At 46.5% G+C, this 26,087-nt stretch overlaps 1 protein-coding gene across 2 annotated transcripts in view; it reads left to right on the top strand.

The window, feature by feature from the left end:
* Positions 1-26,087, top strand: part of ETS1 (ETS proto-oncogene 1, transcription factor) — a 140,803-nt gene that overhangs the window by 100,327 nt on the left and 14,389 nt on the right. For both annotated transcript variants that reach the window (XM_065937391.1, XM_065937392.1), the window contains 5 exons: positions 3,302-3,421; positions 5,679-5,879; positions 9,556-9,633; positions 10,772-11,020; positions 15,703-15,963. In XM_065937391.1, the coding sequence (XP_065793463.1) occupies positions 3,302-3,421; positions 5,679-5,879; positions 9,556-9,633; positions 10,772-11,020; positions 15,703-15,963 (909 nt within the window). The remainder of the gene's footprint in view (positions 1-3,301; positions 3,422-5,678; positions 5,880-9,555; positions 9,634-10,771; positions 11,021-15,702; positions 15,964-26,087) is intronic.

Here is a 26,087-nt window from a genome sequence, read left to right as displayed (position 1 = left end):
TCGCTTTTTGTTGGAAAATGTGCCTGAGCTGGATTTGGAGGACTTTTAACTTGAACCATAGCTACATGTCTTGGCTTTGAACATGGTCTGCAAGTACAAGAGGGATTGGATACAGCAGAGATGAAGGTACATGTGACAGTAGCAAAGGACCCATTTGTGATTCTACAGATGTTGACACCTCACTCTTCTTCACCACCTACATAAGTCAGGTTTGTAGTTATTATCCCCTCTATGCACTTCACATCTGCCCACTTCAGTTTTTCTGTAGAGCCACCTTCCTAGGCAAAGCCACCATCATCCCTCAGCACAGCTGATGCAAGAGGTTTTTAACAAGACTTCCTTCACCCATTCGGAAATACCTCCCAAACCATATGGGGCAGCTAAAAAGGAGTTTTTTTCCCTCATTTTTAAAAATTGTGGTAAAAATGAATGTAACATAGAACCTACCAACTCAACCATTTTTAAGTTACAGTTTGTGCATGCATGCTAAGTCACTTCATTTGTGTCTGATTCTTTGAGACCCCATGGACTGTAGCTCGACAGGCTCCTCTGACCATGGCATTCTCCAGGCGAGAATGCTAGAGTGGGTTGCCATGCCCTCTTCCAGGGGATCTTCCGATCCAGGGATCAAACCCATGTCTCTTATGTCTCTTGCATTGGCAGGTGAGTTCTTTACCACTAGCACCATCTGGGAAACCCAGATTACACTTTAGTGGGATTAAATACATCCGTGTTGCCATCACCACCATCCACCTCCAGAACTGTTTTCATCCACAGAACTGAAACTCTGTTCCCAAGACACAGTTCCCCACTGCTTCCAGCCCATTCCCTCCTCCTTCCAGGCCCTGGCAGCTACCAGTCTACTTGCTGACTCTATAAATTTGTACCTCAAATAATCTGTTCTTTCGTGACCGACTTATGTCATTTACCATAATGGGAAGTCTCATCCATGTTGAAGTGTGTGTTAGAATTTGCTTTCTTTCTAAGGCAGAATGATATTGCATAGTATGTATAGACCATTGGTGCATTTTGCTTGTCCTTTCATCTGTTGATGGACAGTTGACTGCCTCTACATTTTAGTGCTTGTGAATAATGCTGCTATGAAGATAAATGTACAAACATCTCTTCAAGACTCTGCTGTCAACTTTTCTAAGTATATGGTGGTGGTTTAGTCACTAAGTCGTATCTGACTCCTGCAACCCCATGGACTGTAGCCTGCCAGGCTCCTCTTTCCCTGGGATTCTGTAGGCAAAAATACTGGAGTGGGATCCCTTCTCCAGGGGATCTTCCTGACCCAGGAATCGAACCCGAATCTCCTGCATTGCAGACAGATTCTTTACCAACTGAGTTATGGGGGATATAGAGAATGCCTAAAACTCAACAAAAAAAGGCAAATAACCCTATTAAAAATGATTAAAATGCTTGAATAGACATTTCTCCAAAGAAGATACACAAATGGCCAGTAAGCAGATGGAAAGATGCTCAACATCACTAATCATTAAGGAAATGCACATCAGAACTACAGTGTGATACCGCTTCGTGTGTTTTAGGATGGCCGCTATAAAAAAATGCAGAAAATGGTGAGTTGGCAGGGAGGTGGAACTGTTGCACACTGCCTTGTTGTTTAGTCCCTCGGTCGTGTCTGACTTTCTGTGACCCCCTGGAATGTATCCTGCCAGGCTCCTCTGTGCATGGAATTCTCCAGGCAAGAATACTGGAATGGGTTGTCATTTCCTCCTCCAGGGAGTCTTCCAAACCCAGGGATTGAACCCATGACTCTTGTGTCTCCTGCATTGGCAGGTGGGTTCTTTACCATCAGACTACCTGGGAAGCCCGATGTGCACTGTGGTGGGGTAAAATCATGCAGCCACTGTGAGGAAAACAGGATGGAAGCTCCTTGAAAAATTAAAAATAGAATTACCGTAGGGACTTCCTTCGTGGTCCAGTGATAAAGACTCCATACTTCCAATGCATGAGGAGCAGGTTCAATCTCTGATTGGGAAACTAAGGTCCCACGTGCTGTGCAGTGAGGCCAAAAAAAAAAAAAAAAAAAACAACAACGAATTACTGCAAGGTGATCTTCTTCAGACAAAATATAATCATGTCATTCCTCTGCATACAACTCTCAGGGCCTTTCCGTCTTACTCAGGACACAATTATAAATTCCTGAACACCCTCCTTATTTACCTTTTCAACCTTCTGTCAAGCTGCTCTCCCCGTCACTGCTCCAGCTCCCTGACCTTTTCGATACTAAAGCAACTGAGGTTCTCCTCTTCCCTCGTCTCAGAACCTTCAGCTACGCTATTCCCTTCATCTAGAATCTCAGTCCTCTAATATCAGCGCTCATGAGGGTTACCTGGATTCTGTGTTGAAATGGATTTCCAGGCTCCGCCCCCTCAGAGGTTGTAATTCAGGAGGTCTATGTGGGGCTGAGTTCCCAGGTGATGTTGATACGGCTGGTCTGGGGACCACACGTTGAGAACCACTGGTCTGGAGTAATTTTCTTAAATTCCTGTATCCTGCCTCCTTCAGATCTCAGGTCAAACATCTGTCTTCTGAAGGAGTCTTTTGCTGATTCCTTCAGACCTACAGGGCACTCTATTATGGGTTAACACTTCATTTCCTACTCCTGTGAAGCCCTTGTTGATGTTGTATTTGAAGTTAAATTGTGCAAATAGATTTTTACTAACTGATTTCCCTGCTGGAACATGATACCCAGCTCCATCAGGGTGGGAATCATTTCTGTCTTGTTCAGTGTTCTTTCCCTAATCTCTTGCGTGTAGCAAGGGCTGAATAATTACTTATTGAATGAATGCTGTTATTTCCTTTTCAGAGGTAACAGCAAGTGTGCAGAAACATTAATATTCTCAGTGAATGTGAAGGATGAATAGAGGCTATGGGGAATTGGTAGAGCTATTCAGAAAGAATTAACATATTTTGTCAGAGATACAGATATTCAAGGCAAGAGTCAGGAATTTTTTTTTTTTTTTTACAGACCCTACCACACTATGGAAAGCCCCCCAAATTTTACCTGCCCTGGTGATGATGCTACTACAGTTATTTCTCAGCTTGCCTCTTTCAGCCCATTCATGCTCTATTATATTTTATGGGTGGTTAGTTACCTATTTAGTTTCATTTTTAAAATTGAGGTATAACTGACATGTATTTATTACTTTCAGGTGCATAGCATAATGATTTGATATTTGTATATATTGCAGAATGATCACCACCATCAGTCTAGCTTACGTCCACCAGCTTTTTCATTTTTGTTTGTATTCATATGATATTTTTTGTCTTGCAGATATGGAATGTGCAGATGTCCCGCTCTTAACTCCTAGCAGCAAAGAAATGATGTCTCAAGCCTTGAAAGCTACTTTCAGTGGTTTCTCTAAAGAGCAGCAACGTCTGGGAATTCCAAAAGGTAGGTTTTGTAGTTGGAAGGAGAGAGGATGGACCAGACTTTGAGATATGCTTGGTTTTCTCCCCTGTTGGTTGAGATAGACACTATTACTCACCACCCTCAGTCAGCAGCCACAGACTTGGACAGACGTCTGTTGGAACAAGTGTAGACACATGCTGAGCCTCCCTCATCTCCCAGGCTTGTCCCTGCCATCTTGGTCTTAGGGCAGTGGTGCCCAAACTTGTTTGAACGTTAGATAGGGGATCGTCAGAAAATTCCACAGCCCAGGCCAGATCCCAGACCAATTAAGTCACCATTGCTGGTCGCATCAGTAATTGTAAAGCTCAAGTGACTCTTTTGTACAGACAGGTTTGGAAGGCATGGTCTTGGTGTCATTCTGGGGTGCCATTAGATGAACTCCATGAACTCCAGTTCTGGGAATTTACTCTTTTCCATGTCCTTTAGTGAAATGTGTTTATACTTGGGTATTCTCCTCTGAGGGCATTCCAGGTGCGCTAGTGGTAGAGAACCTGCTTGCCAATGCAGGAGGTTTGATCCCTGGGTTGAGATCTCACGGAGGAGGGCATGGCAACCCACTCCAGTATTCTTGCCTTTGGAGAATCCCGTGGACAGAGAAGCCTAGCGGCCTGTGGTCCACAGGGTTGCAAAGAGTCAGACACAGCTGAAGCGACTTAGCATGCACGAATTCTCCTCTGAAACGGCTTATTTGGGAATGTAAAGGGAAGTGAATTGTAGTGGTCAGAAAGGAAAAATGACTGGGGAAGACTTAAGCCTTGACCAAGCGGCCTTTACCGAGCAACTAAGAGCAGAAGGGACATGTTTCTATTGAGTAAGAGAAACAGAGGCTGCCTTTGCACCCAGCCAGAGATACTTCTGCGGGAGCGGCTTCCACCCTGCCAGACACAGGCCTCAGGGAGATTGCATGAATGAATCTGTCTACCTTTCCACAAAGAATAATAATCTGCTTTGCCACAAACCTCCACTGACAGCAGAGCCCAGTCATAAAGCAGAATAAAGTGAGTTCTGACCGTCCACTTTTCCACCATCTCATAAAGTCATCTTCTAGATTGAAGGGGATAACAGTGAGAGGAGGTGTGCTGTAGGCACCATACCCTGCCATTACCTGAGCCCTTTCAGTGTCATGAGCTGGTGTAGTCATGTTAAACCAGGGCCACACGTGAAGGTTATATATCGTCTGTTCTACCTGGCTTCTCAATGCAGGGCCTGTCTTATGGATATATTTTACAGGTTATCTGGTATAATACAGGTACCTAATAACATTGTTGGGCTTCCCTGGTGGCTCAGTGGTAGAGAATCTGCCTGCAATGCAGGAGACCCGGGTTCAGTCCCTGGGTTAAGAAGATCCCCTGGAGAAGGAAATGGCTACCCACTCCAGTATTCTTGCCTGGGAAATCTCATGGACAGGAGTCTGGCAGGCTACAGTCCAGGGAGTTGCAAACAGTTGGACATGACTGAGTGACTAACACACACACACACACACACACACGATAATGTTGTTACTACTAAGTATCACTTGAGTGGTGCACTGTTACTAATTGCTATGATTACTATAGTTGGCCCTCCGCATCCAAGGGTTCCATATTGGTGGATTCAGACAACCACAGATCCGATTCTGTTGGAGGAATCTGGGGATGTGAGAACCCACAGACACAGAGGGCTGATTGCACCCCACCCTTTTGTATATATGAGGGAACATGCATCTCCCCAGATTTTGGTATCTGGGGGGGGGGTCCTGAAACCACTCATGTTGGCTATGCAAGGACAACTGTACTAACCGTTATTAACTAAGATAAGAATAATTAAGCATAATGGCCGCAAGTAAATTACATGAGTAAGTGGAGGGAGAGGTGAGTACAACGTCCAGAGCACACTTGACTCTGTCACTGTTGCTGTTGAAGGAGTCATTTGTTCACTTGTCCCAGGCTTTAATGAAGTCTGATGGAAATAAGGCAGTGAGAGAGGAGATTCCTGGAACCTGTCGGAAGGTTCCATGGGTGGAGAATACTCTTTGTTACTTTTTGGCCGATGGCAGTGATCAGCTAACTGGTGGGAGGGAGAAGATGGGGCTGACCTGGATGCGGGGAGTATCTTGTGGAAGATACTCCATCAGGTCTTCCTCATTCCGTGAATCTGAGAACATCCTCAGCGAAGGTCAGGTGCTTCCATGTAGCTTCTGAGGCTCGGGGAAGAGTTGAGACCCTGATCTGCTGGGACATCATCTGATCTCTTCCCGCAGACCCCCGGCAGTGGACAGAGACCCACGTTCGGGACTGGGTGATGTGGGCTGTCAATGAGTTCAGCCTGAAGGGTGTGGACTTCCAGAAGTTCTGTATGAATGGGGCAGCCCTCTGCGCGCTGGGAAAAGACTGCTTTCTCGAGCTGGCCCCGGACTTCGTTGGGGACATCTTATGGGAACACCTGGAGATCCTGCAGAAAGGTAAATGCATGAGGATGGGGTGGGGCGGGGGAGGTGGGACCTGCACGGGGCAGCTTCCGGAGTAGACTGGGGAGCGAGGAGCCACATCGAAGTCGTCCTCTGGGTGTCCAGTCACAGCACATGCGGTCTATGGAGACTTCCGTGTGGTGCCTGGTAGGGAGCAGGTGCTCCATAGACGTTAGTTTCTTTTTCTTCTATGTACTGGATGCTCCACTTTTTTTTTTAATGTTTGTTTATTTTTAATTGATTCTTGGTTTACAATATTGGTTTGATTTCTGTCACACATCAACATGAATTAACCATAGGTATACATATGTCCCCTCCCTCTTGAGTCTCCCTCCCACCTCCCATCCATTCCCACCCTTCTAGGTTATTCCAGAGCCCCAGTTTGAGTTCCCAGAGTCCATCAGCAAATTCCCATTGGCTGTCTATTTACATATGTTCGTGTATATGTGGATGCTGCACTTTTCATCTTTACCTCCTAAAGCTTCTCGGGTTGCAAAGTTCTAATCTCAGTCCTTATCTTAGACTCACATAACTGCTTGAACAAGCAGCGCCCACAACCAGCAGCAAAAGAGTATTTCTTTCCTTTCTTTTTTTTTTGGGGAATCGTGAAACACACTCCCTGGATCCACGGCCACATCCAAACTCAGTGTTTCCGAGCTTCTTAATAAGCAGTCTTCTCTGCCCACTAACGGGATTGGAATTGCAGTCGCGAGGTACACCTTTTCCATCTGAAGCAGAAGCCAGGGTTATGTCAGGACGCCGTGTTGCAACCTTGTAATGACATGGCCTCTCCTACCAGCCTCTTCCAACCTTTTTGGACCGAGTGACTCATGCACCACAGTCCGGGCTGAGTATAGAAACAGCAGCAGGCGGCAAACTTGGGTGTTTTTGCGCTTATTTTTCTGAATTTCTTCTTAAAATAAATTGCAGTTACCAGCAGTCAGCAGTGCCCTCCAGCTGACTGTAAGCCTAGAAGCCCGTTGCCCTCTCTGACCCAGGCCCACCCTTTCCCTGTGGTCTCCAGCTCAACCCCTGGCGCAGACGCGGGGGGCAGGGAGCAGAGCTCAGGCTTAGCACTTTTTATTCCATATAATACCTTCCTTTGTTTAAGGATATTTTCCATTCTGCAATGCCCAGGAGAGACCCAAATTAGACTCCTCTGGGCACAGAAGTGTTACTCTACCCGCCTACCCCCCCGCCCTTTCTCCTTAGCTGTAGCTGAAAAATAAATAAATAAGCAGAATTGAGAAGTAGGTGAATCTGGCCCAGGACTGCTGGGCGGCGGTACTGGCTTCCCTGAAGCCACGCCGTGATCTCGGTGTAACTGCACACAAACCACTCATAACGTGGTGACGTGAGCGCTTGTTTATAGAGGGAAAGGATGCGGCAGGCTCAGGGCAGGTCTGATGCAAGCATTGGCTTAGAAACATGGCAGTGGACGCTACCAGACCGTGTCACCCAAATATATGCTGCCAAAGCACCGCTTCCCTCTCGTTAGCACCCCAGGGCAGCCAGGTGTTCGGGTGTCTCAGCCGGCCTCTGATCAGTTACAGCTCATCTACACAGCCAAAGGGCTTGAAAATACGTTTTCCTTTTCTTAAGTTATGAAATTATGATAACGCATTTGCAGGAGACTTGGACAATATAGAACAAAGGTACATAGAGCTCCACTGTGTAATTATTTTTTAAGTAGATAAATTAAGATCTTTAGTTGGAGTTTCAATATCAAACTCTCAAAAATTAATAGGATGAATAGATAAAAAAGTTTGCACTGTGAACCAGTCCGTTTGGATTCTAAAAGCATCCCTGGGACACAGGAAGGGCATGTCCTCTTAGCGTGAGTCCTTGTCTGTACAATGAGGACCAGTCAGGTGGTTTCCTCAGCATCACTTGTTTCCTTACACCTGGGGCTTTTCAGTCAAACTTCCCTTCCTGTGTTCTTTGTGTAGTGATGTGGACTCATGGGGGAGCTTCTGGCTTTGCTGTTGTTCAGTCACCAAGGCATGTCTGACTCTTTGTGACCCCATGGACTGCAGCACGCCAGGTCTCCCTGCCCCTCGCCATCTCTCGGAGCCTGCCCAAGTTCATGTCCATTGAATCGGTGAAGCCATCCAGCGGTCTCATCCTCTGTTGTCTCCTTCTCCTCCTGCCTTCAGTCTTTCCCAACATCAGGGTCTTTTCCAGTGAATCAGCTATTTACCTTCCTGCAAAGGAATCATACCAGTGAATTTAGGAGAATGAGAGCGTAATGGAGTGAGTTTGAGAACATCTCACCCATTGTCAAGGGAGATGGAGGGCTGTGCTTCTGCAGATCCTCCAAGAGCTGAGTGTGATGTTTGTATTGAGGCTACAGCTTTTGTTCTGTGATTAAAGTAAAGCAACCCAGAGCTGAAAAAAACATAGCTGTTCTGGGTGGGGTGGCAGGCCAAAGGTACAGGGGATGTTTCAATCTGATAAGCTGCTGAAGCAGAGTTTAATCATTTTATCTCAGCTGGGAACTGTTTTTCTGTGCAGGCATGAACTTGTTTTCCCAGCAGTCTCTGCTCCCAACAAGCTATCAAATACCCGAGGAAAAACCCAAACCAGCCCCCTCTGTCTGCATCTGATTCTTACAGTGAAATGTAATCCGACTGTTCCATACAGTAGTCAGGCTCTGCCACCAGATTCCAGGGCCATTAGGGGATCCGCAGGATCACTTTCGTTCAGTGGAGAAGTTTCTTTGCTTGGTTACCTTCATCTGCATTCTACTTTCATTCCTACGGAGCTTGGCACCCGGACAGAACTTTGGTTATGTGGCTCTTCTGTCATATTTCACCAAGTAGAGTCACCTTCCTAGTGTCTTATCTGGGCCTGAACTTGAAATCTGAGGGCAACGGAAAAAACACCAAACACCAGGTATCTGTTGGAAGAAGTGGAGGCTCTGAAATCTACCTGCTTGAACTTCCCTGGTGCTTCAGTGGTTGGGACTCCACACTTCTGGTGCAGTGGGCTGGGGTTCAATCCCTGGTTAGGGAACTAAGATCCCCCGTGTGGCGCAGCATGGCCAAAAATAAATAAAATAACAATAAAAATAATAAGAAAATAATAAAAATCTTCCTGCCTAAAAAGATTGTCCTGTGTTTCTGAAAAACTTTGGACCTGATCTGTTTGAATATTGGTGACTGATTTTGGTAAATTCCCAAGGTGTGGGGAAGATCCCCTGGAGAAAGAAATAGCAATCTACTCCAGTATTCTTCCCTGGGAAATCCCATGGACAGAAGAGCTTGGCGGGCTGCAATCCATGGGGTTGCAAAGAGTCGGACACGACTGAGCGACTAAACAACAACAGCAATAAGATGTCTTCAAGCCTTGGAGGCTGGCGGCACACGCATGCATCAGAAAGAGGGTGGATGCCTTCCCAGCCCTTCGAGATTACTCATGGGCGTGCTTTCCAAGATATTAAATCCCCCTTTCCAGCTACTGAAATCATAAACTTAGCCATACTTTGGTGAGCTCATCTGTAGACAAGGCTCCAGTCAGGGGAGGCTCAGACACTAGCTCAGTTAGGGAACATGCAGATTTTCTCTCAGAGGGACTGAGATCACTGTGGTCCTCGCCTCCAGGGTCCTCTTCTGCTGAGCATTGCTCGCATGCTGACCTCTTTGTCCCCTTCCTTCCTGGTCTGTTGCAGAGGATGTGAAGCCATACCAAGTTAATGGAGTCAACCCTCCCTACCCAGAGTCCCGCTATACCTCGGATTACTTCATTAGTAAGTTCTTTTCAGCTCCTCTTCTCTCTTCCTGCTCACTGTGATGGAAATTTAGGAAAGGAATCCTGTCCTAGGCCATCTCAGGCTCCCGCCTGGCAATTTTACAAAAAATAATAGCTTCGGACATGTAGACTCTTGGGGACTTCGCTGGTGGCCCAATGGTTAAGACTTCATCACCATCCAATGCAGGGGGTGCAGGTTTGATCCCTGGTTGGGAAGCTAAGATGCCGTGTGCCTCGTGGCCAAAAACCAAAACATAAAGCAGAAGAAATATTGTAACAAATTCAATAAAGACTTGAAAAATGGTTGATAAAAACAAAAACCTTAGAAAACATGTAGACACTTGCTTATGTGCTTTGTTATTCCTGCAAAGCACAAGGTTTCAACCTGTTGCACGTTTTATTCACCTGCGAGCTCCTACACTGGGATCTCACTGATATCTTCAGTGTGACAGATAGTCACAGAGAGACTGCGATTTGCTTCCCTCCCGTGGTCCTGTTTGACCCTAGGCCATGTGGTGGCCAACAGAGGTTCAGGTCAGGGATTTTGATCTTGTTCTTTCCTTTTTGCTAGTACATAGAGAGCGTTCCCTTTGAAATCTTCCCTCCAGGGCATGCTCTGCAGCTTCGGGTTCTGTCTCTGAGCAGAAAGCCTTGTCCTCCTGGTGCCCAATCCCTCACCAGGTTGCAAGAATGGCCGGAGGAAGAGAATTAGTGTAGGGCTGGGCGTATCTGATGGTTTGGATTTCAAAGGGTGTCTTAAGTAGGTTTGTTTTCGCTTTATTGTATTACTTTATTATGATCTGTATACTCACAACAATGAATTTATTGTGAGCTAGAAAGGTTGGTTGTGTGCTGTCCTTGGATCTTCATCACAATGCCCTGGGGAAGATTGCCATCATCCCTATCTTAGAGATGAGAAAATTCAGTTAGAAAAGGGAATTGTCTGTCAAGGGCCATGGCCCTTAGGTAGTGGAGCAAGATTGAAAACCCAGGCCCTTTTTACTTCAAGTATTTATCTTTTATTCCCTAAGGCAGTCAACTTGGTCAACATCATGGGGCTGTTATAAATGGGAAGGCAACAGCCTGCTTTCGGTACTCACCTCTCATCTCTCCAATCGCACACTCTGTGTTTCCAGGCTACGGTATCGAGCACGCCCAGTGCGTCCCTCCCTCGGAGTTCTCCGAGCCCAGCTTCATCACAGAGTCCTACCAGACTCTCCATCCCATCAGCTCGGAGGAGCTCCTCTCCCTCAAATATGAGAACGACTACCCCTCGGTCATCCTCCGGGACCCTCTGCAGACGGAGACGTTGCAGACTGACTACTTTGCCATCAAACAGGAAGTGGTGACCCCAGACAACATGTGCATGGGGCGGGCCAGTCGTGGTAGGTCACATTTCTGCTCTACAAGTTTCTAAGAATTGCCTCACTTGGTGTATTTCCCAGGTCCCCCCCTTTTTTTTTGTTTCCTCCCTCACTGTTAGCCACGGGCATTCCTGAGTTTTTCCTTCTCCATCTTAAAATGTCTAGCTGTTAAGGAACTTTGTATCATGAAGTCTTAGCTGAGGCTTTCATGATGACAAAGACTGTGGGTCCATGGTGGAATTGAAATCCGGCGGGAAGACCAGTCACATTTCTTAGTTAGGTACAACATTTCACCAAATAATAACTTTAGGTGCATGTGTGCTTTATTTTCCTTGAGAGGATTTTGCTTAAGGAGGACACAGTCACATAAAAATGATTCTGAGAACCCTCCCGGAGAGAATTGATCTCCGCACCGTCCTGGTGTTCGAATATTCCCGAGTCGGTTTGCTATCTGATGACCTCTGCTTCTCAGCCTGTGCTTCCCAACCTCCTGTGACTTCTTTGGTTTGGGAAGATAGAAGATGGTTAACCAACAGCTTATTTGGAACCAGTCATCAGCAGTGTGGTCTAAGTGTGTATTTAGCTAGAGGACCAGGGAAAGAGGTGGCCAGAAGCTTCCAAAACTAGATACTCTCTCTTACTGCCGTGATTGTTATGACAAAGGTAACATATTCATTGACAGTGAACTACAGGGTTCTGAATAGAGCTGACTGACCTTATAAAGCCAAAAAAGGTTAAATACACTCAACTTTAAAGATGAGGACCTAAACACTCAGAGACACAACCTATCTAGTGACCTGTCCAGACTGTTTGCTCTGATAGGACAGTCTTGTATAAAGACTGACTTGTTCATTGGGGAAGAACTAGCTGATTTTTCTTTGTTGTTGTTGCTGATATTCTGGATGTTACCTTTTATCCAAAACGAAACAGAAATAAGACATGATTTCAGATATTATAGAACTCTTCCTAAAATCAGAGTAAATTAGGTTTCAGAGAAAAGGGAACAGAAGCCCAGAAATGTTAGGTGACACATTTTTATTATTATTATTATTATTGAGTTTAAGTATCCTGAAATTTTCTAATTCAAATATACAGAAGCTTACCCAGGTTCCTGCCAGTCCTTTGATTTACTTTTCTGCCAAATATTTGAAATGATGCTACAGATCACTCACAAGAGAACTGACTTGACTGTTCTGATGGATAAACTGGAAAGAGTTACAGACAGGAAGAGGAGCAGGAGAAAGTCTTTCCAAGTGGTGCTTGCGAGGCCTTTGGTCAGAGAAGTCAGGCCTGGCCTGCCCCGAAGTGATTTCTGCTCAGTGCTGACCCCGGTCCCTGTCCTGAGGCCAAGACCTCGCGGGCCTCACATTGTCAGCTCCTTCGAGTGTCCAGGCTTCCACTTCCTCCCAGCAGGCCTGCGGAGGGAAAGTCCCAGCAGAATCGGAGCCTGTAATCTGCCTCCTTAGGGCCACGGGCTGTTTGTGTTTCAGACAGAAGGGGATGGGTGGGACCAGCTTTACCTTCCCCTTTCTTCTTTATTTTTGGACGCAGGTCTATTTAAATACTTACACTCACATGTGTACCTTTTTTCTCAGGCGGGTCACAGCAACAGAACGCCTGTCTTTCTCATGGGGCTTTCTGTGAGTGTGCAGTGAGGCTGTGCATGCGCGCACATAAGTGTGTGTGTGTGTGTGTGTGTGTGTGTGTGTGTGTGTGTGTGTGTGTGTGTGTGTGTGCAGTGAGGCTGTGCATGCGCGCACATGTGTGTGTGTGTGGTGGAGGCCCAGCCTCCTGTCACTTTGGGCAGGACTGTTGCGGGTTGTTTTCCACTTGTGTCTGGCTTTGCTTTGTGTAATTGGCCTCTTCCCCCTCCTTCTCTTGGTTCCTGCGACCCCAGATGAATGATGGTGGGCCAGACGGTGAACTGCACAGAGAACAGGAAGGCTTGCTCTCTGGCCTCTTTCTCCTTTGCTCACACCGAGCGTCTCAGCACACAAACTTGGGGGCAGACCGTTTTGTTCACGGTTGCTTTTTTACGAGTGAGAAGTGGTGCACACAGGACGTATTCCAGCGGGGTGATTGACTTTGCCGTGGCAGGGTTGGGGTAGACTGAAGGCATCTCTGTTAGTTGAAGATGATGAACAATAATCGCAGTGTTCCCAGATTGCATTAGGGTAGACAGAGTGTTTCTATTCCACTTCCTTGGACTCAGAGAGCTGTCTTCTTTGTGCTGGTCTGTTGAGTGGGCTGCCACGGGGCTCCCCCACCTCTTGTTTTGGGTGCCCTGAGGTCTCTGTGGTGGGGTCAGGGAGGTTTGCAAGAGACATTTCTCAGGAAAGCTGGCCGATGGATGTCTTAGAAGACACGAGCTTCCCCGCCCCTGAACACAGTAGCCTAACTGAGCGACTCATCTAGTTGGAACCAACCCATCTGGGGAGAAAAAATACCCGTAAATGAAGGTTCCCAGCTCTAGGATTGTGAAAGAGAGCTGAAATGAAAGCAGCCTCCTGCTATAAACCGCAGTTCTCAACAGAGTTGCATTTGGCTCATGTTTGAGAGGCTGCCATGGGGTGGTTATAGCCTTGTTCAGTGTCCCTGCTTACTGGGGCTCCTTGGAGCCTCCGCTGTCCAGCGAGTGGAAATTCCAGCCTCCACACCCTCCAGATATAAAAATGACTGACGGAATCATCTCAGGGCCTTTTGAGTGTAAATGCAGGGGACTTGGTGGGGTGTTCCTCATGGAAATATAAACTCTTTCTTAGGCTTTTGGTATGTTTAAGATGGACAGCGGTAATGAGCAAACACCTTTTTATGGGAGGCCACAAAATTTCCTGTTCTGTTGAAAAGAGGCTGCTGCATTCTTGGTTGGGGTCTGTTTTCTTGAGACTTTTAATGTGAATTTCTGGAAGGGACAGTCCCTTCTTTTTAAAGTTTTTTTATTTACAATATTTTTTGGGAGTATAGTTGTTTTATAATGTTGTGTTAGTTTCAGATGTACAGCAAGGAGAATCAGTTTATATATACATATATATATATATATATATATATATATATATATACACATATATCCACTCTTATTCTTTTCCCATGTATTAACTAGATGATACTAGTGTATTAACTAGATGATAATAATAATAATAAAAAGTTGCAAATATGACAGTGAACTTGGCAGATGGGGCCGACAGCTCCGAGGCTTTCTGGGGATTGCCGTTCTTTGAATGAGTGGTTGGAAGAAGGAATGAGATGAAGCAGATAACTAACTATATTTTTGTTCCAAGCAGTGTTGGAAGGGATAAGAGGTTCAGGAAATTTACAAGAATAGATAATGCAAAAATTACATGTTTAACTTCTTTTATCTGGGGTTAAAAATCTTTTTTGGAAGCGATATATCTTCCTTCCTAATTACTGTATATTTAATTTTGGTTTGGACACCAAAATTAAATATTTGAATTTCATTGTCTTAACGAATTTCCTCTGTTGTGAAGGGGAGGATACACCAGAAACTTACTAGTATTACTTTGTATATATACCAGCTTTCTTCTGGGATTTAAACGTCAGAGTAGGCCAGCCAGCCTTGACTCACAGGTATTTCCGCATGCACATTTGTCACATCCTTTGGCCTCTTGACTTTGCTGGACTCAATCAGCCATTTAATCTCCCATGATTTAATTGAGGTTGCCTGGAAAGTATCTGGAAATAAAACATAAAAAATATTCCTGTGAGCCTTTTCAGCAGTTAGCTGCTTTAGTTTTTGTCCCCCCCGTTTTCAACCTCCTTTTAAATGGCATTTTTTGCCAATGGAAATTTCTCTAGGAGCTATTATGCAATCATAGCAGCTGTTTATAACCTGGTTTGGGAAATTAATGAACTTGCATGATCTTGTGGTCAGTTAAGAATGCCTTAAGCAACTCACTGAGTAAAGGATTTCTGCCATTGCTACGGACCTTAACTCTTTAATCAACTTCTTTGTTTTTTTTAATTGCCTTCGTTTCCCTAATAAAGCACACATTTCAAGTACAGATAGTGCTTGGTAAAGAATATGGATTTCTATTTAGAAGAATGATAATGTTTTCTTTTTTAACCTCCTGGAAAAAAAAGATCTCATGACTTCTTTTTCTATTTGAGAAGGCATAGAGGCAGTATGATGTACATTTCAAGAGTGTTTGGAAAAAAGGCTAAAAAGTAGTGTTTTAGTTCCAAGGTCAAGGAAGGTCAATCGTCCTAGTGTAGTGGAATTTTTTTTTTCTTGTGACCAAAATATTTTGCCAAATGGAGCCTTTTGAAAATCTCCCTGGCTTGAGTTAGGGTAGAGGGTGAGTTGAGCCTGATGCAGCTCAGATTTCTTCATCCACTCATTGGATCTAACTCATCGGCCAGAAACCTCGTCATAACAGACGTGTTTCTCAGCCTGTAGGTTTCTGGTTCTGGAATTCTCGTCGTTCCAAACACTGCTGTCTCCCCCTGGCAGAGATGAGTAGCAACACCTGGCTCCGAGTCTCGGTCCTAGGGGCTCTGGAGCAAGACCGGACCATGCAGGGGGCTCCTGTTGCCCGGAGCAAACACGCGCACCTCCATCCCCGCCAGCCGCTCCCTCTCTGTATCCCTCCTGCGCATCCTCACCGAGAGGGTTTCACAGTGTCTCTTCCCATCCCTCCTCCCCGCCCTCCTCCCTCCTCCTCCTCCTCCTCCTCCTCCTCCTCCAGGTAAGCTCGGGGGCCAGGACTCCTTCGAGAGCATAGAGAGCTACGACAGCTGCGACCGCCTCACCCAGTCCTGGAGCAGCCAGTCGTCTTTCAACAGCCTGCAGCGCGTCCCCTCCTACGACAGCTTCGACTCCGAGGACTATCCAGCCGCCCTGCCCAACCACAAGCCCAAGGGCACCTTCAAGGACTATGTGCGTGACCGCGCTGACCTCAATAAGGACAAGCCCGTCATTCCTGCTGCGGCCCTGGCCGGCTACACAGGTAGGATGCCTGGCTTCCTCCCGCCCGCTGGGGTGGGCTCCCTGGACACTTCTGTGCTGTCCCCAGCCCCTAAGGTCACCCCCTTTCTTTCTGGGGGAGACGTAGACTCTGAGAGGTTGGGTCAGCCTCTCAGGCCCCTCTGCAAATAGCCATTGGGTTTTGGAAGCAAACCGTATCATTCTATTTCAAGGGAGTCTTTCCAAGAGAGCGGTAGGGAAACTGATATTTTGGATCTGTAACTAGGGGAAGGGAAATCTGTCGATCCGGTGCTTCTGGAAATTCTGCCTTCTGGCCTAGCATCAAGGGGCTTCTCCTCGCCTGCTCTTGGAGGTCTCTCTGAACACAGAGCCAGCAGCAGCATTGCTCAAAGCCATCAATGAATGGGTCTTCTCCCTGGACTCATCGGCAGTAGAATCCTCATTGTCAGACAGGAGTACAAATGGGAAAAGTGCTCTCAGTCACCCTACACTCTGGCTAGATCCTGGACTCTAGAGGAAACTTTTCTTCTCACTGAGCTTTATTATTGACTTTTTCCCCCAGGAGGGAAAGTTGTAGTCATGGTGAACAAAAGAAAGATCGTAGAGAAAGGAAGGTGTATGTTGAGAGCTTGGGCTTTGATTGAGAATCTGATTATAGAGCAAAATGATTCATTGTCCAAGCGAGGTGGGGCGCAGAAGCTGTGTAACCTTGGGAAGGTTTGAGGAGTGTATCTGAGAACTGTCCAAGGAGTAGGAATGTCTTAATGATCAGACGTTTTCTGGAAGATTGTGCCTGTTCAGTCGCTTCAGTCCAGCACTTTGTGACCCCAAGGACTGTAGCCCACCTGGCTCCTCTGTCCATGGGATTCTCTGGGCAAGAATACTGGAGTGGGTTGCTATGCCCTCCACCAGGGGAGCTTCCTGACCCAGGGCTCGAACCCCTGTCTCCTGCAACTCCTGCATTGCAGGCAAATTCTTTACTGCAGAGTCACTGGGGAAGCCTGTAAGATTGTAGTATTTTCTAAAAATCAGAAATTGTGTTGTGAGTGGAGCTTGTTTTAAGCTTCGAGTGCACAGTGGTGGTCTTGGCCTCTCTTGCAATTTATCTACCCTGGACGGGTCACCATGTGGGGACCCTTTGTGTAGATGAAGACAGACACCTCAACCTGCATTTCTAGAGAGTTGTCTATCTGATCTTAAGACTGAACTCCATCCCTGTTTTTGTGTGAGGAAAACTCAAGGAAAACCTGCTGACCTTTGAGAACAACTCACATGCTTGGAAAAGTTCCTCCTCCTTCATGGATCAGGGATGTTGCATCCCTCCAGCTCCTCATGCAGTTCAGTGCATGCATAGGTGCTCAGGAGTTATGTTTGGATTTCAAAGTAGTGACCAGGACTATTTACAGAGTCATGGGCCAGAAAGGGGCTTAAAAGTCACCTACTTTTTTTTTTTCTACAATATTCCCCAAGTCCTTGCTTGAGCATCACGAGTAGATGGGAAATCACTGTTCTGCAAGGGGGCCAGCCCCTTCCTTGCTGGGCAGCAGACAGTAGAAAGTTTGTCCCTTTCTGTTAATGATATCTGGAATAAAGAAAGTATGTCAAGTGTTTTTCAGGATGTACGAGAGTGCTGTGTGTGCTCAGTCGTGTCCGACTCTTTCCGACCCCATGGACTTGTAGCCTGCCAGGCTCCTCTGCCCATGGGATTTTCCAGCCAAGAATACTGGAGTGGGCCACCATTTCCTTCTCCAGGGGATCTTCCCGACCCAGGGATCAAACTTGCATCTTTTGCATCTCCTGCATTGGCAGGCGGGTTCTTTACCCCTGCGACACCTGGAAAACCGCTTATAGTAACCCTTAGGTATTTTGAGAACTGGGCTCCAGTTGGGTACACTGATGGAGGAAGAGAGAAAGTTTGCTTAGTTAGGAGGGGGAGAGGCAGAGGTAGCTGTGAAGTGAATTTGGGCAATGGAGGTAGCAGGCATCTCTTGAGTGGCTGTGTTTGCCTCTCTTCTTGTGATACAAGTGCTGTCATTTGTCCAAGTGTAAAGGCTACCACCTCTCCTCCCCCTGCCACCCTGACTTCCAGGACCAAATACTCAATGTAGCTTCTCCTTATTAAAGTTCTTGCCTTATTCCCTCTGACATAATCTCTACCATAACCACTGTCAGCAGGCATGATCATAATTCTTCTCCTGTAACAGTTTTCATCATTTTGTTTTTGCTTGGTGTACAGTTCTGAAAATTTTGCTAGTTAAGCTGGTTTTGTGGATAATGACATTAAATATACTGACTTCCTAAGTTCTAAAGTTTGGGTTATGGCCAAAGAAAGCCTTATGATTTAAGTCAACCTACATGGAATAAGATTCTGGTAAGGAATTGTGGCTACTCTACAGAAAGTTTAGAAGTTTCTAGAAATGGTGAAAGCCTGATCTCCACCTCAAATAGAAACTCTTCTGAAAAGGGCACGTGTGTAAGTTATTGGAGTCTCTTCTCTGATGGGAGAAGCCTGCAGAGCTCATAGTCTGCAAGAGTGGTTTGAAGAGTTTTGGCTAAGATGATCTTGACAAGAATTATCTGAGAGTTGGAAATCTCTCCAAATGTCATAGATTCAAGGAGAGAAGGAAAAGGATGACGTGGAATGTTAAAACCTAGGAGTACGAATTTGTACCTGAAGACAGCCATCAGGAGAGCCAACACCAAAATGCCACCTGTGAGCCTTCTCACAGGTGGGCATTTCTCATCCACAGCCAAACAGATCAGAGCATCAGAAGCTCTTTTCAGGACAAATACAGGAATGTCCTGGAAGTCTGAGTTATGTTTGATGTTATCCCTTATTTGGGCTTCCCAGATGGCTCGGTGGAAAAGAATTCACCTGCCAATGAGGAGATGTGGGTTCGATCCCTGGATCAGAAAGATCCCCTGGAGAAGGAAATGGCAACTCACTCCAGTAATTTTTGCCTGGAGAATCCCATGGACAGAGGAGCCTGGCGAGCTACAGTCCATGGGGTTGCAGAGGAGTTGGACATTACTGAGCACGCATGCACTTCTTTGGGTGGATTGTGTTAATGATTGCTTCTTCCTTCCATCGTTCCTTCCATCCTTTTCTTCCTCGCTCTCATTTCCTCTCTCTGTCTCTGTCTCTAAGGGAATAAAATATTCATTGAATGGAACAAAGGAGAGGATGATTATCAGTTAATGATCTCAAAAACTCATTTGAACTAAAATACAATTTTTCAAGTATCTTACCTTTCAGCTTTTTCTTCTTTATAACTGGGGATTTTACTTTTCAAGCCATCTCAGATGGAGGTGCAAACAATAGCCCAGAAAACAGAAGTCCTCCATGCCTCCCCCAGCCCTAGCACACTGTGTGATTTTAGGCAAATTTACCTTGTACCCTCTTCTACTTTTAGCGAAGTGGAAGTGTCCCACCCTCTCTTGGTAGGAGATCTGTGAGCATGTAATTGAACTAACTCAGTTAATGAGACAAATGAGCGCCAGACAAGTTGCTAGACGCAGGAGAGAAAGCTCAATCGTAACAAATCAATTATTTCAGCAGATGTTTCTGAGCACATGTTGAGTACAGATAAGTGCTTGTAGGCCTGGAAGGTTCACTATCTTGACGAATTCAAGATATTGTCATTGTCCTTAGACTTGAACTGGATTTTCTTATTGCTGTGGTTTGATGAAGGTCAGGATTTGTTTGGCCTGTGGTGTTAGTCACTCAGTCATATCCAACTCCCTGCCACCCCATGGTTGGCATTTGGGGATTGGTTCAAATTTGGGTGGCTTTCTCCCCCCACCCCCAACCCCTTTCCCCCCCTGCTCCGCCCCATGTTCACTGTCTGGTAAATATCTCCTGTCCACAGTGAAAATTATATCTTGCTCCTCTTTGTGACCCCTTATCATCTCAGATGCATCCTAGGGAATGGGCCAGGGAACAGAATGTGCTTCCCTAGGCCCCTCTACCACCTGGGAAGTGTGCAGTGACTGGAGTTCTTATAAATGGGTCTCTGAGTCTATGCAGACATGCCAGGATGACCTGAAGTTCGGGAAAGAACTTTGGAGAGTGGAAATCATGGTACAAGTATTGGCAAAACTCTTTATTGCTCATAAACATCACACCTATTTTCTATCTCAAGTTCTACACTTTTTTTTTTTTTAATCTGTTTCCTTTAAATTTGCTTATCTCCAGGGTATATGTGGCCACACAGTAGGAGTACGTATATACCTTTTATGTCACTGTTATTTGACCTGAACTAAAGGATGTCTGTATAGATTCCCTGAACTGGGATGTGAATCCATTTTCCTGCCTCTGGGACCCCAGTTCTCTGTCCATTTCACCCTCAAAGGAATACGTTTGACTTCTGCTGCTGTCTTAGTTACCGCACTGTAAGTGTGGAAATCAGTTAGAAACTGAATTTTCACATTCTCTTGCACAGTTACATTCTTCCTCCCAAGATAAGAAAATTGCATCAACCTTCATTGGGCTCCCATGGCAACTTGTTAAATTAGGTCAAGATGTGGGGGCAGATAACACGGCTTGAAAGCCTGCCTGTTAGCTGAGTTAAGAATACATCAAATGCAACACTGGCTTCCGCCAGAATGCACCTTACCTTTTGGGACTGCTTATGGTTATCGAACTGATACAATCAGAAAGCTCCATTTTCTTTTGTTTGAAGATACATTATGAGCCCTATCTGATACAAAGCCATCAGAGAAGTGGCCCAGTGCTTTCTGGGTGTTTGATGGACCTAAACAAAATGCTTTCTAGATCCTTGACAAACATAGGCATCCCTGATTTTTCTTCTCCGTTTTAGTAGGTGTAGAATAATATGCTGGATTTTCAGAGTATTGATCCCTTCCCTTCTCTGTCCCTCCAGGCTCCTTTTATCAATGACAAAACTGAGGCACACAAAAAATGAGTTATTCCAGGCCTTCTGCAGGAAGGTAGCTCTTGAACTGAATCTTAAGTGCCGGATGTCTCACCTGAGTATGAAATCTTTCTCTCTCTTAAAGAATGAGAACACTCATTGGTTATCTCAGTTACTCCCAAGAGACTAGATTAAGGGCCTTGTCCCTTACTTGTCACTCATTAACACTCTGCAGGGGAGGGGGCGTGGCATGCAGGAGCGGGTGGAGCTTTGGTCTCTAAACCACCTTCCTAGAACTTCACTCCAGATGGCCAGACTTCAGTTGCTGCAGATAAGGAATTCTTTCCTGTCACTCCCGCAGTTGGTATGGAGCAGTCCTGCTGGTAATAGTTGTGTTGTCAGTGTGTAGGTGTGGCCCCAGCTTTGTGTTGCAATTATTCTATGAAGTGCTCAGGATCTCTTCTTTATCACAGAGCCTGGGCAGAGGCTAGGCTCCAAGCCATTCATTACCTGTAATGAAATTATGATTTACTATGCTGTGCAGACTTATGAATAGCTGATCCTTCAGCCCCTGAAAGACTACATTTGAGACCATCAGGAATTCAACTTGCAAGGATTTTTGAGTGAGACATTGCACAAAGCGGTACCAGCCTTGTAGAAACGGAAGCTCTAGACAATCCCCCGTTGCTTTTAGCTCGAGATAAACCTTCTTCTCATTTTGTAGATAAATTAGAGCCCGTCTACCCTCACACAATAACAGAGTCCCAAGGGCCACACCCAAAACCTGGGCGTTCTGACTGGTCATTGAGTTGTAGGGTTCAAAACATAAAGCTACTGCTAAGACATGTTTTTGAGAATAATGTTCCTGCAAAAGGGAGGGCTTCCAAGCCCTTTAATTCAGAATGAAACCTGAGTTTGGGCGGCTTTACCTGAAATCGTGGTTTTCTGAAAGAAAGCTGGATTGCAGAATCATCTCCGTGTCCTCAGGTACAACCCCCAGGGGAAGCTTCTCCTGTGAGCCTCAGTCACTGATGAGGAAAGGAGAGAGGGTCCCCAGAGCAGAAGAGGACTGTGGTGTGAACTTGTGCAGGAGATTCTAATTCTAGCCTACGTGCCCATGGAGATGTTATTAGGTACAACTTGAAGCTTTATCTTTGGGGGTGGAGGGATTATTCCCTAAGCCAGGTTCTGGAATATAATCTCACCATGTCAGTACTGTGGCAGTAAGGTTTTGAGTTGACTACAGTCTTTCCTGACATAAGCGTTCACCCCTGGTGCCCTTTTAGTGCAGTCCTGCCATTTACAAGGGTCCTGAGGTTCTCAGCCCAGGCCAAGCTGGCCTTGGCCTCAGGCTCCAGGCTTACACTGTCTCAGGGTAGAGCATCCGTGGGTAGCGCCTGGATGGCTGGGAGGAGAAGAGTTTGCCAGTGAGAGAGGCAGAAACAGCATCTGCCCTTTCTTCCTCAGAGGCCCCTGTGAGTAGCGGGTTGTAGGAAGCCAGACAAACCCCCTCAGCCTACGTGGAGCCTAGCTACCAGCCAGCATCTCAGAAGCTGGGGAATTCTGACTCTGCGCCGTGTTTGGTTGGGTCTTCAGGGCGCTCATGGAATGTGAGTGGGCTTTCACTGGGGTAGCGAGTTGACATGTTGCTCAGTTATGAGACTGCTGGGGAAGTACGTTGGAGCTGGGGCGCGGGGGTCCCCGGCAGCCCCGAGCTGGAGGGATCAGAAGCCCCTTGCTGTTGTTGCCTGCGTGGAGGTACCACTGCCTCTGCCTCCTGACTGGTTTGCGTGGGGACAGTTGCTCCTAGTCATCTGCCACCCATGGAGAAAATCACACAGTGGGAGGACTCGGTCTTGCTGTTCGATTTTTCCCTTCTAAACGGCTTTGAAGGTGTGGACAGGTAGGTTCCCTGTTTCTGTCAGTCGCCTTTGAAGACGGCTGAGCCACCCCGGGGTCTGGACACAGCCCCGGTAGCTCCAGGAAGCTGCCTTTGGGGCAGAGAGACCCCTTTATACTGCACAAAGCAGATAGTAGACCCTGGTGTTTAAACCACCTGAAGTCTGTGGGTGCCTGGATTTGGAGTCAGGAAACTCACAAGAGGACTCATCTTTTTAGGGAACACAGCACCCCCCTCTGCCAACCGCCTGCTTTCTGGGCATCTCCGGGTCTCCCATTTTCTGGGTGGCTGTTTCTTTAACAAACTCTTAACTCCATGCGGTGGAACTGGGTGGTGACCCTGCTGGAATGCCACTGTCTCCTCTTGGAAGCTCCACCTTTGTGTCTTTGAAGCCGATGTTTCCCCTGAGCAGAATCCAGCTCATGTGTTGCTGAGGCAACCACGCAGGTCCTGTTGGTCGTGAGCAGCTGGCCTGGAAACTCCCTCGGCCTCAGCTGCTAAGGGCTCTGCCAGTGGGTCCCTTGATTGCGCCCCTTGGCATCTCCTGGTTTCCCGGTTGCCTTCCCAGCTCGGGGTGATGTCGGACCAGTGGGTCCTCAGCATAGAGACTCATTCCATTCAGCAGAAGCGTGGAGACTCCATCCATTCAACAGACGCTACAGTCCACCCTTGAACTCACAGGGGTGAGGGGTGCCGACCCCTGTGTAGTCAGAAATCCGAGTATAATCCCCAAACTTATCTACTAGTCTACTGTTGACCTGCTAGCACAAACAGTCCACTTACACACATTTTGTGTGTTTTATGTACACCTACATGTATTTTATGCATTCCTGATCTCCCTTTTTTTTCTTTTAATGTTTTCATATTTCTAGGCTATGTGGTTTGTCTGAGTTGTTTTTTTTTTCTTTTTTCAAATTGCTGCAAATCTACAAAAAATATTTTTTAATATGTTTTTATTAAAAAGAAATCCTTGTATAGGTGGATCTGTGAAGCTCAAACCTGTGTTGTTCAAGGGCCTCTGTGTATCCCTCCCTTTCCTCTTCCCCCTAAAGTGACTTTTTTGTGAGATGGGGTGGTTATCATCACCCTGTCTGCTTCTCTTATGCCTTCAGGTTTAGGGTCAGCTTAAGCACATGAGAGGTGAGAGGCTGTTTGACCTTGGGCTACGTGGCAGAGGCTTCATTGTGTCAGGGTGGAGAATGGGGACCCTGGAGCCAGGCAGCCAAAATGTGTCCTGGTTTTGCCACTGGCCAGCTGCGTGACTGTGGGCAAGCTGACCTCACTGTGCCTTAGTATTCTCATCTGGAAAATGGTCACAATAGCAGTTTCTGTCTCTTCGGATTGTGGTGGGAATTGCATGAATAGCTTATGGAAGGCACTCAGCACAGTGCTAGGTCCATAGGAAACCCTCTTTAGGTGCTAATCGTTACTGCTGTTTCATATTATTCTCCAGACCTTTTGTTTTTCCAGGACAGTTCTACATGCCTTAGGGTCAGAGGGTGACAGGTTTAACTTAAAGAATTCCAGTCATTCCTGGCAGTATCTTGAGGGGCACAGCTGATACTTACTTAATTTCAGTTTAGGTCACTTTGTAAAGTCTCCCTGGTAGTTCAGTGGTGTGAAATACCTGCCAGCCAACACAGGAAATGCAGGTTCGATCCCTGGGTTGGGAAGATCCTCTGGAGGAGGAAATGGCAACCCACTCCAGTATTCTTGTCTGGAGAATTGCATGGACAGAGGAACATGGCGGGCTCCAGTCCATGGGGTCGCAAAGAGGCAGGTGGAACCCAGCATGCACGCACCACCACCACCTGTCACTTCAGCTTTTCAGCTCAACCCACATGTATGCTGAGCGCTTACTGTGTGCTGGACTTTCATATGCGTTCATATTTTTAAAAACTGTCACCAGCAACCACATGGAGAAAAATTTGTTATCCTCACTTTATGAAGGAAGGAATTAAGGGTTCCCAGGGAGGGAAGAGGTCTAGCCCGGAGTCACACAGCAGACAACAAAGAAGAGGCCTTTCACAATTTTTCACAGCGTCAGACAATTGGGAGGAAAATATCCAACATTAGTAGCATCTTAGTTTGGGTCTGCTGAGCAGCAGTTGTCGAGACATGATTGGACTTGTAAGAAATGTCCGGGGGAGGTGGGGGGCATCTGAAGTACAGAGTGGCAGAGAGCAAGAGAAGGTAGAGGGCTTTCAAAGAGAAGGCGGGGACCTTTCAGGCCTGGTGGCAGGCAGGAAGGAAGGAGACTTGTGAGAGGAACCTCCAATGGCACAGCAGTTCCAAGGAAGGGGGGGTGTCCAGGCTCCTGGGAATTTCAGTCAAAGTTGCCCAGTGGGGGAGCTCCCTGCCTGGCAGGAGTGGCCTCATGTGACCTCCATGCCTAGTCCCTGGCTGCAGCAGCTCCAGAAAGCGTGATCTTTTGGGGACCTGGTGGATGGAGTCACAGATGCTCCCTGTGGCCAGAGGGTGGAGCCTCACGTGGCTGTGGCCCCATCAGCCCTGATTGACGAGTGCGGCGTCGGGCGGGTCGTAGAGCAGGATGCTGGACCACGATCCCGATGCTGTTGGTGGCCCGTGACTGGCTTCTGGATTCAGTGCCTGCTGTTGACATTGCCTTACCCAACTGTATGGTTTGCTCTGTGACTCACCTCTCCTTGAGCGATAATGAGAGTGAAAGTTGTCCTAAGGTGGGTGAATGTGAAAGTTTGAACTTGGTGTGGAGGCTGGGACCTGCTCTGCCAGAGAGGTGCTCTCAGGGCTGGGCTCTGAGGGGGTGTTTGGTGACCTTCAGAGCCAGGATGGGTGCAATTTCTCGTGAGGGCGCCTCCAGGCTGCGATCTCGGTCCTTCTTTAAAGGCGTGGGCAGTCCCTTTTCAGCTTCTCCCATTACAGTGGAACGAAAGTGTTTCTTCTGCTGCCTCCTTGCTGCTCTTAATACTCTCTTCTGTTATTCCACCCAGACTGGCTATCACACTTAACATCTGAGGGGTGCTCAGAAGTTATTTATTGGATAAAGGCTTGAAAAGTTGTGTGCTCCAATGATGGTTTAAGAGATAGTTCACCACCCCAAGAATTTGAATACGTTAACTAGTCATTTCTCTCATCTTTGGTACAAGGGGGAAACTTTACTCCTAGGATAAAATAAAGCTCAGAGATTGCATGGAAAATCTACTAGGAAAGGTCCAGGCTTCAGAACTCTCAAGTCTTATTTTCTAGTCCTAATCAGTGAAGCCATCTTCCTTCTTATGACCTAGATGCTTAAGAAGGCATTTTCCTTTTTTTTTTAAATTGCCTGTAGGATATATATATATATTTTTTTTTTTTCATCTTTTAAAAAAAGTTTTGTTTTTCTCATTTTTA

The sequence above is a fragment of the Muntiacus reevesi genome, chromosome 5, assembly GCF_963930625.1.
Source record: "Muntiacus reevesi chromosome 5, mMunRee1.1, whole genome shotgun sequence".
Taxonomy (NCBI): domain Eukaryota; kingdom Metazoa; phylum Chordata; class Mammalia; order Artiodactyla; family Cervidae; genus Muntiacus; species Muntiacus reevesi.
This window is presented reverse-complemented; position numbering and strand designations above follow the sequence as displayed.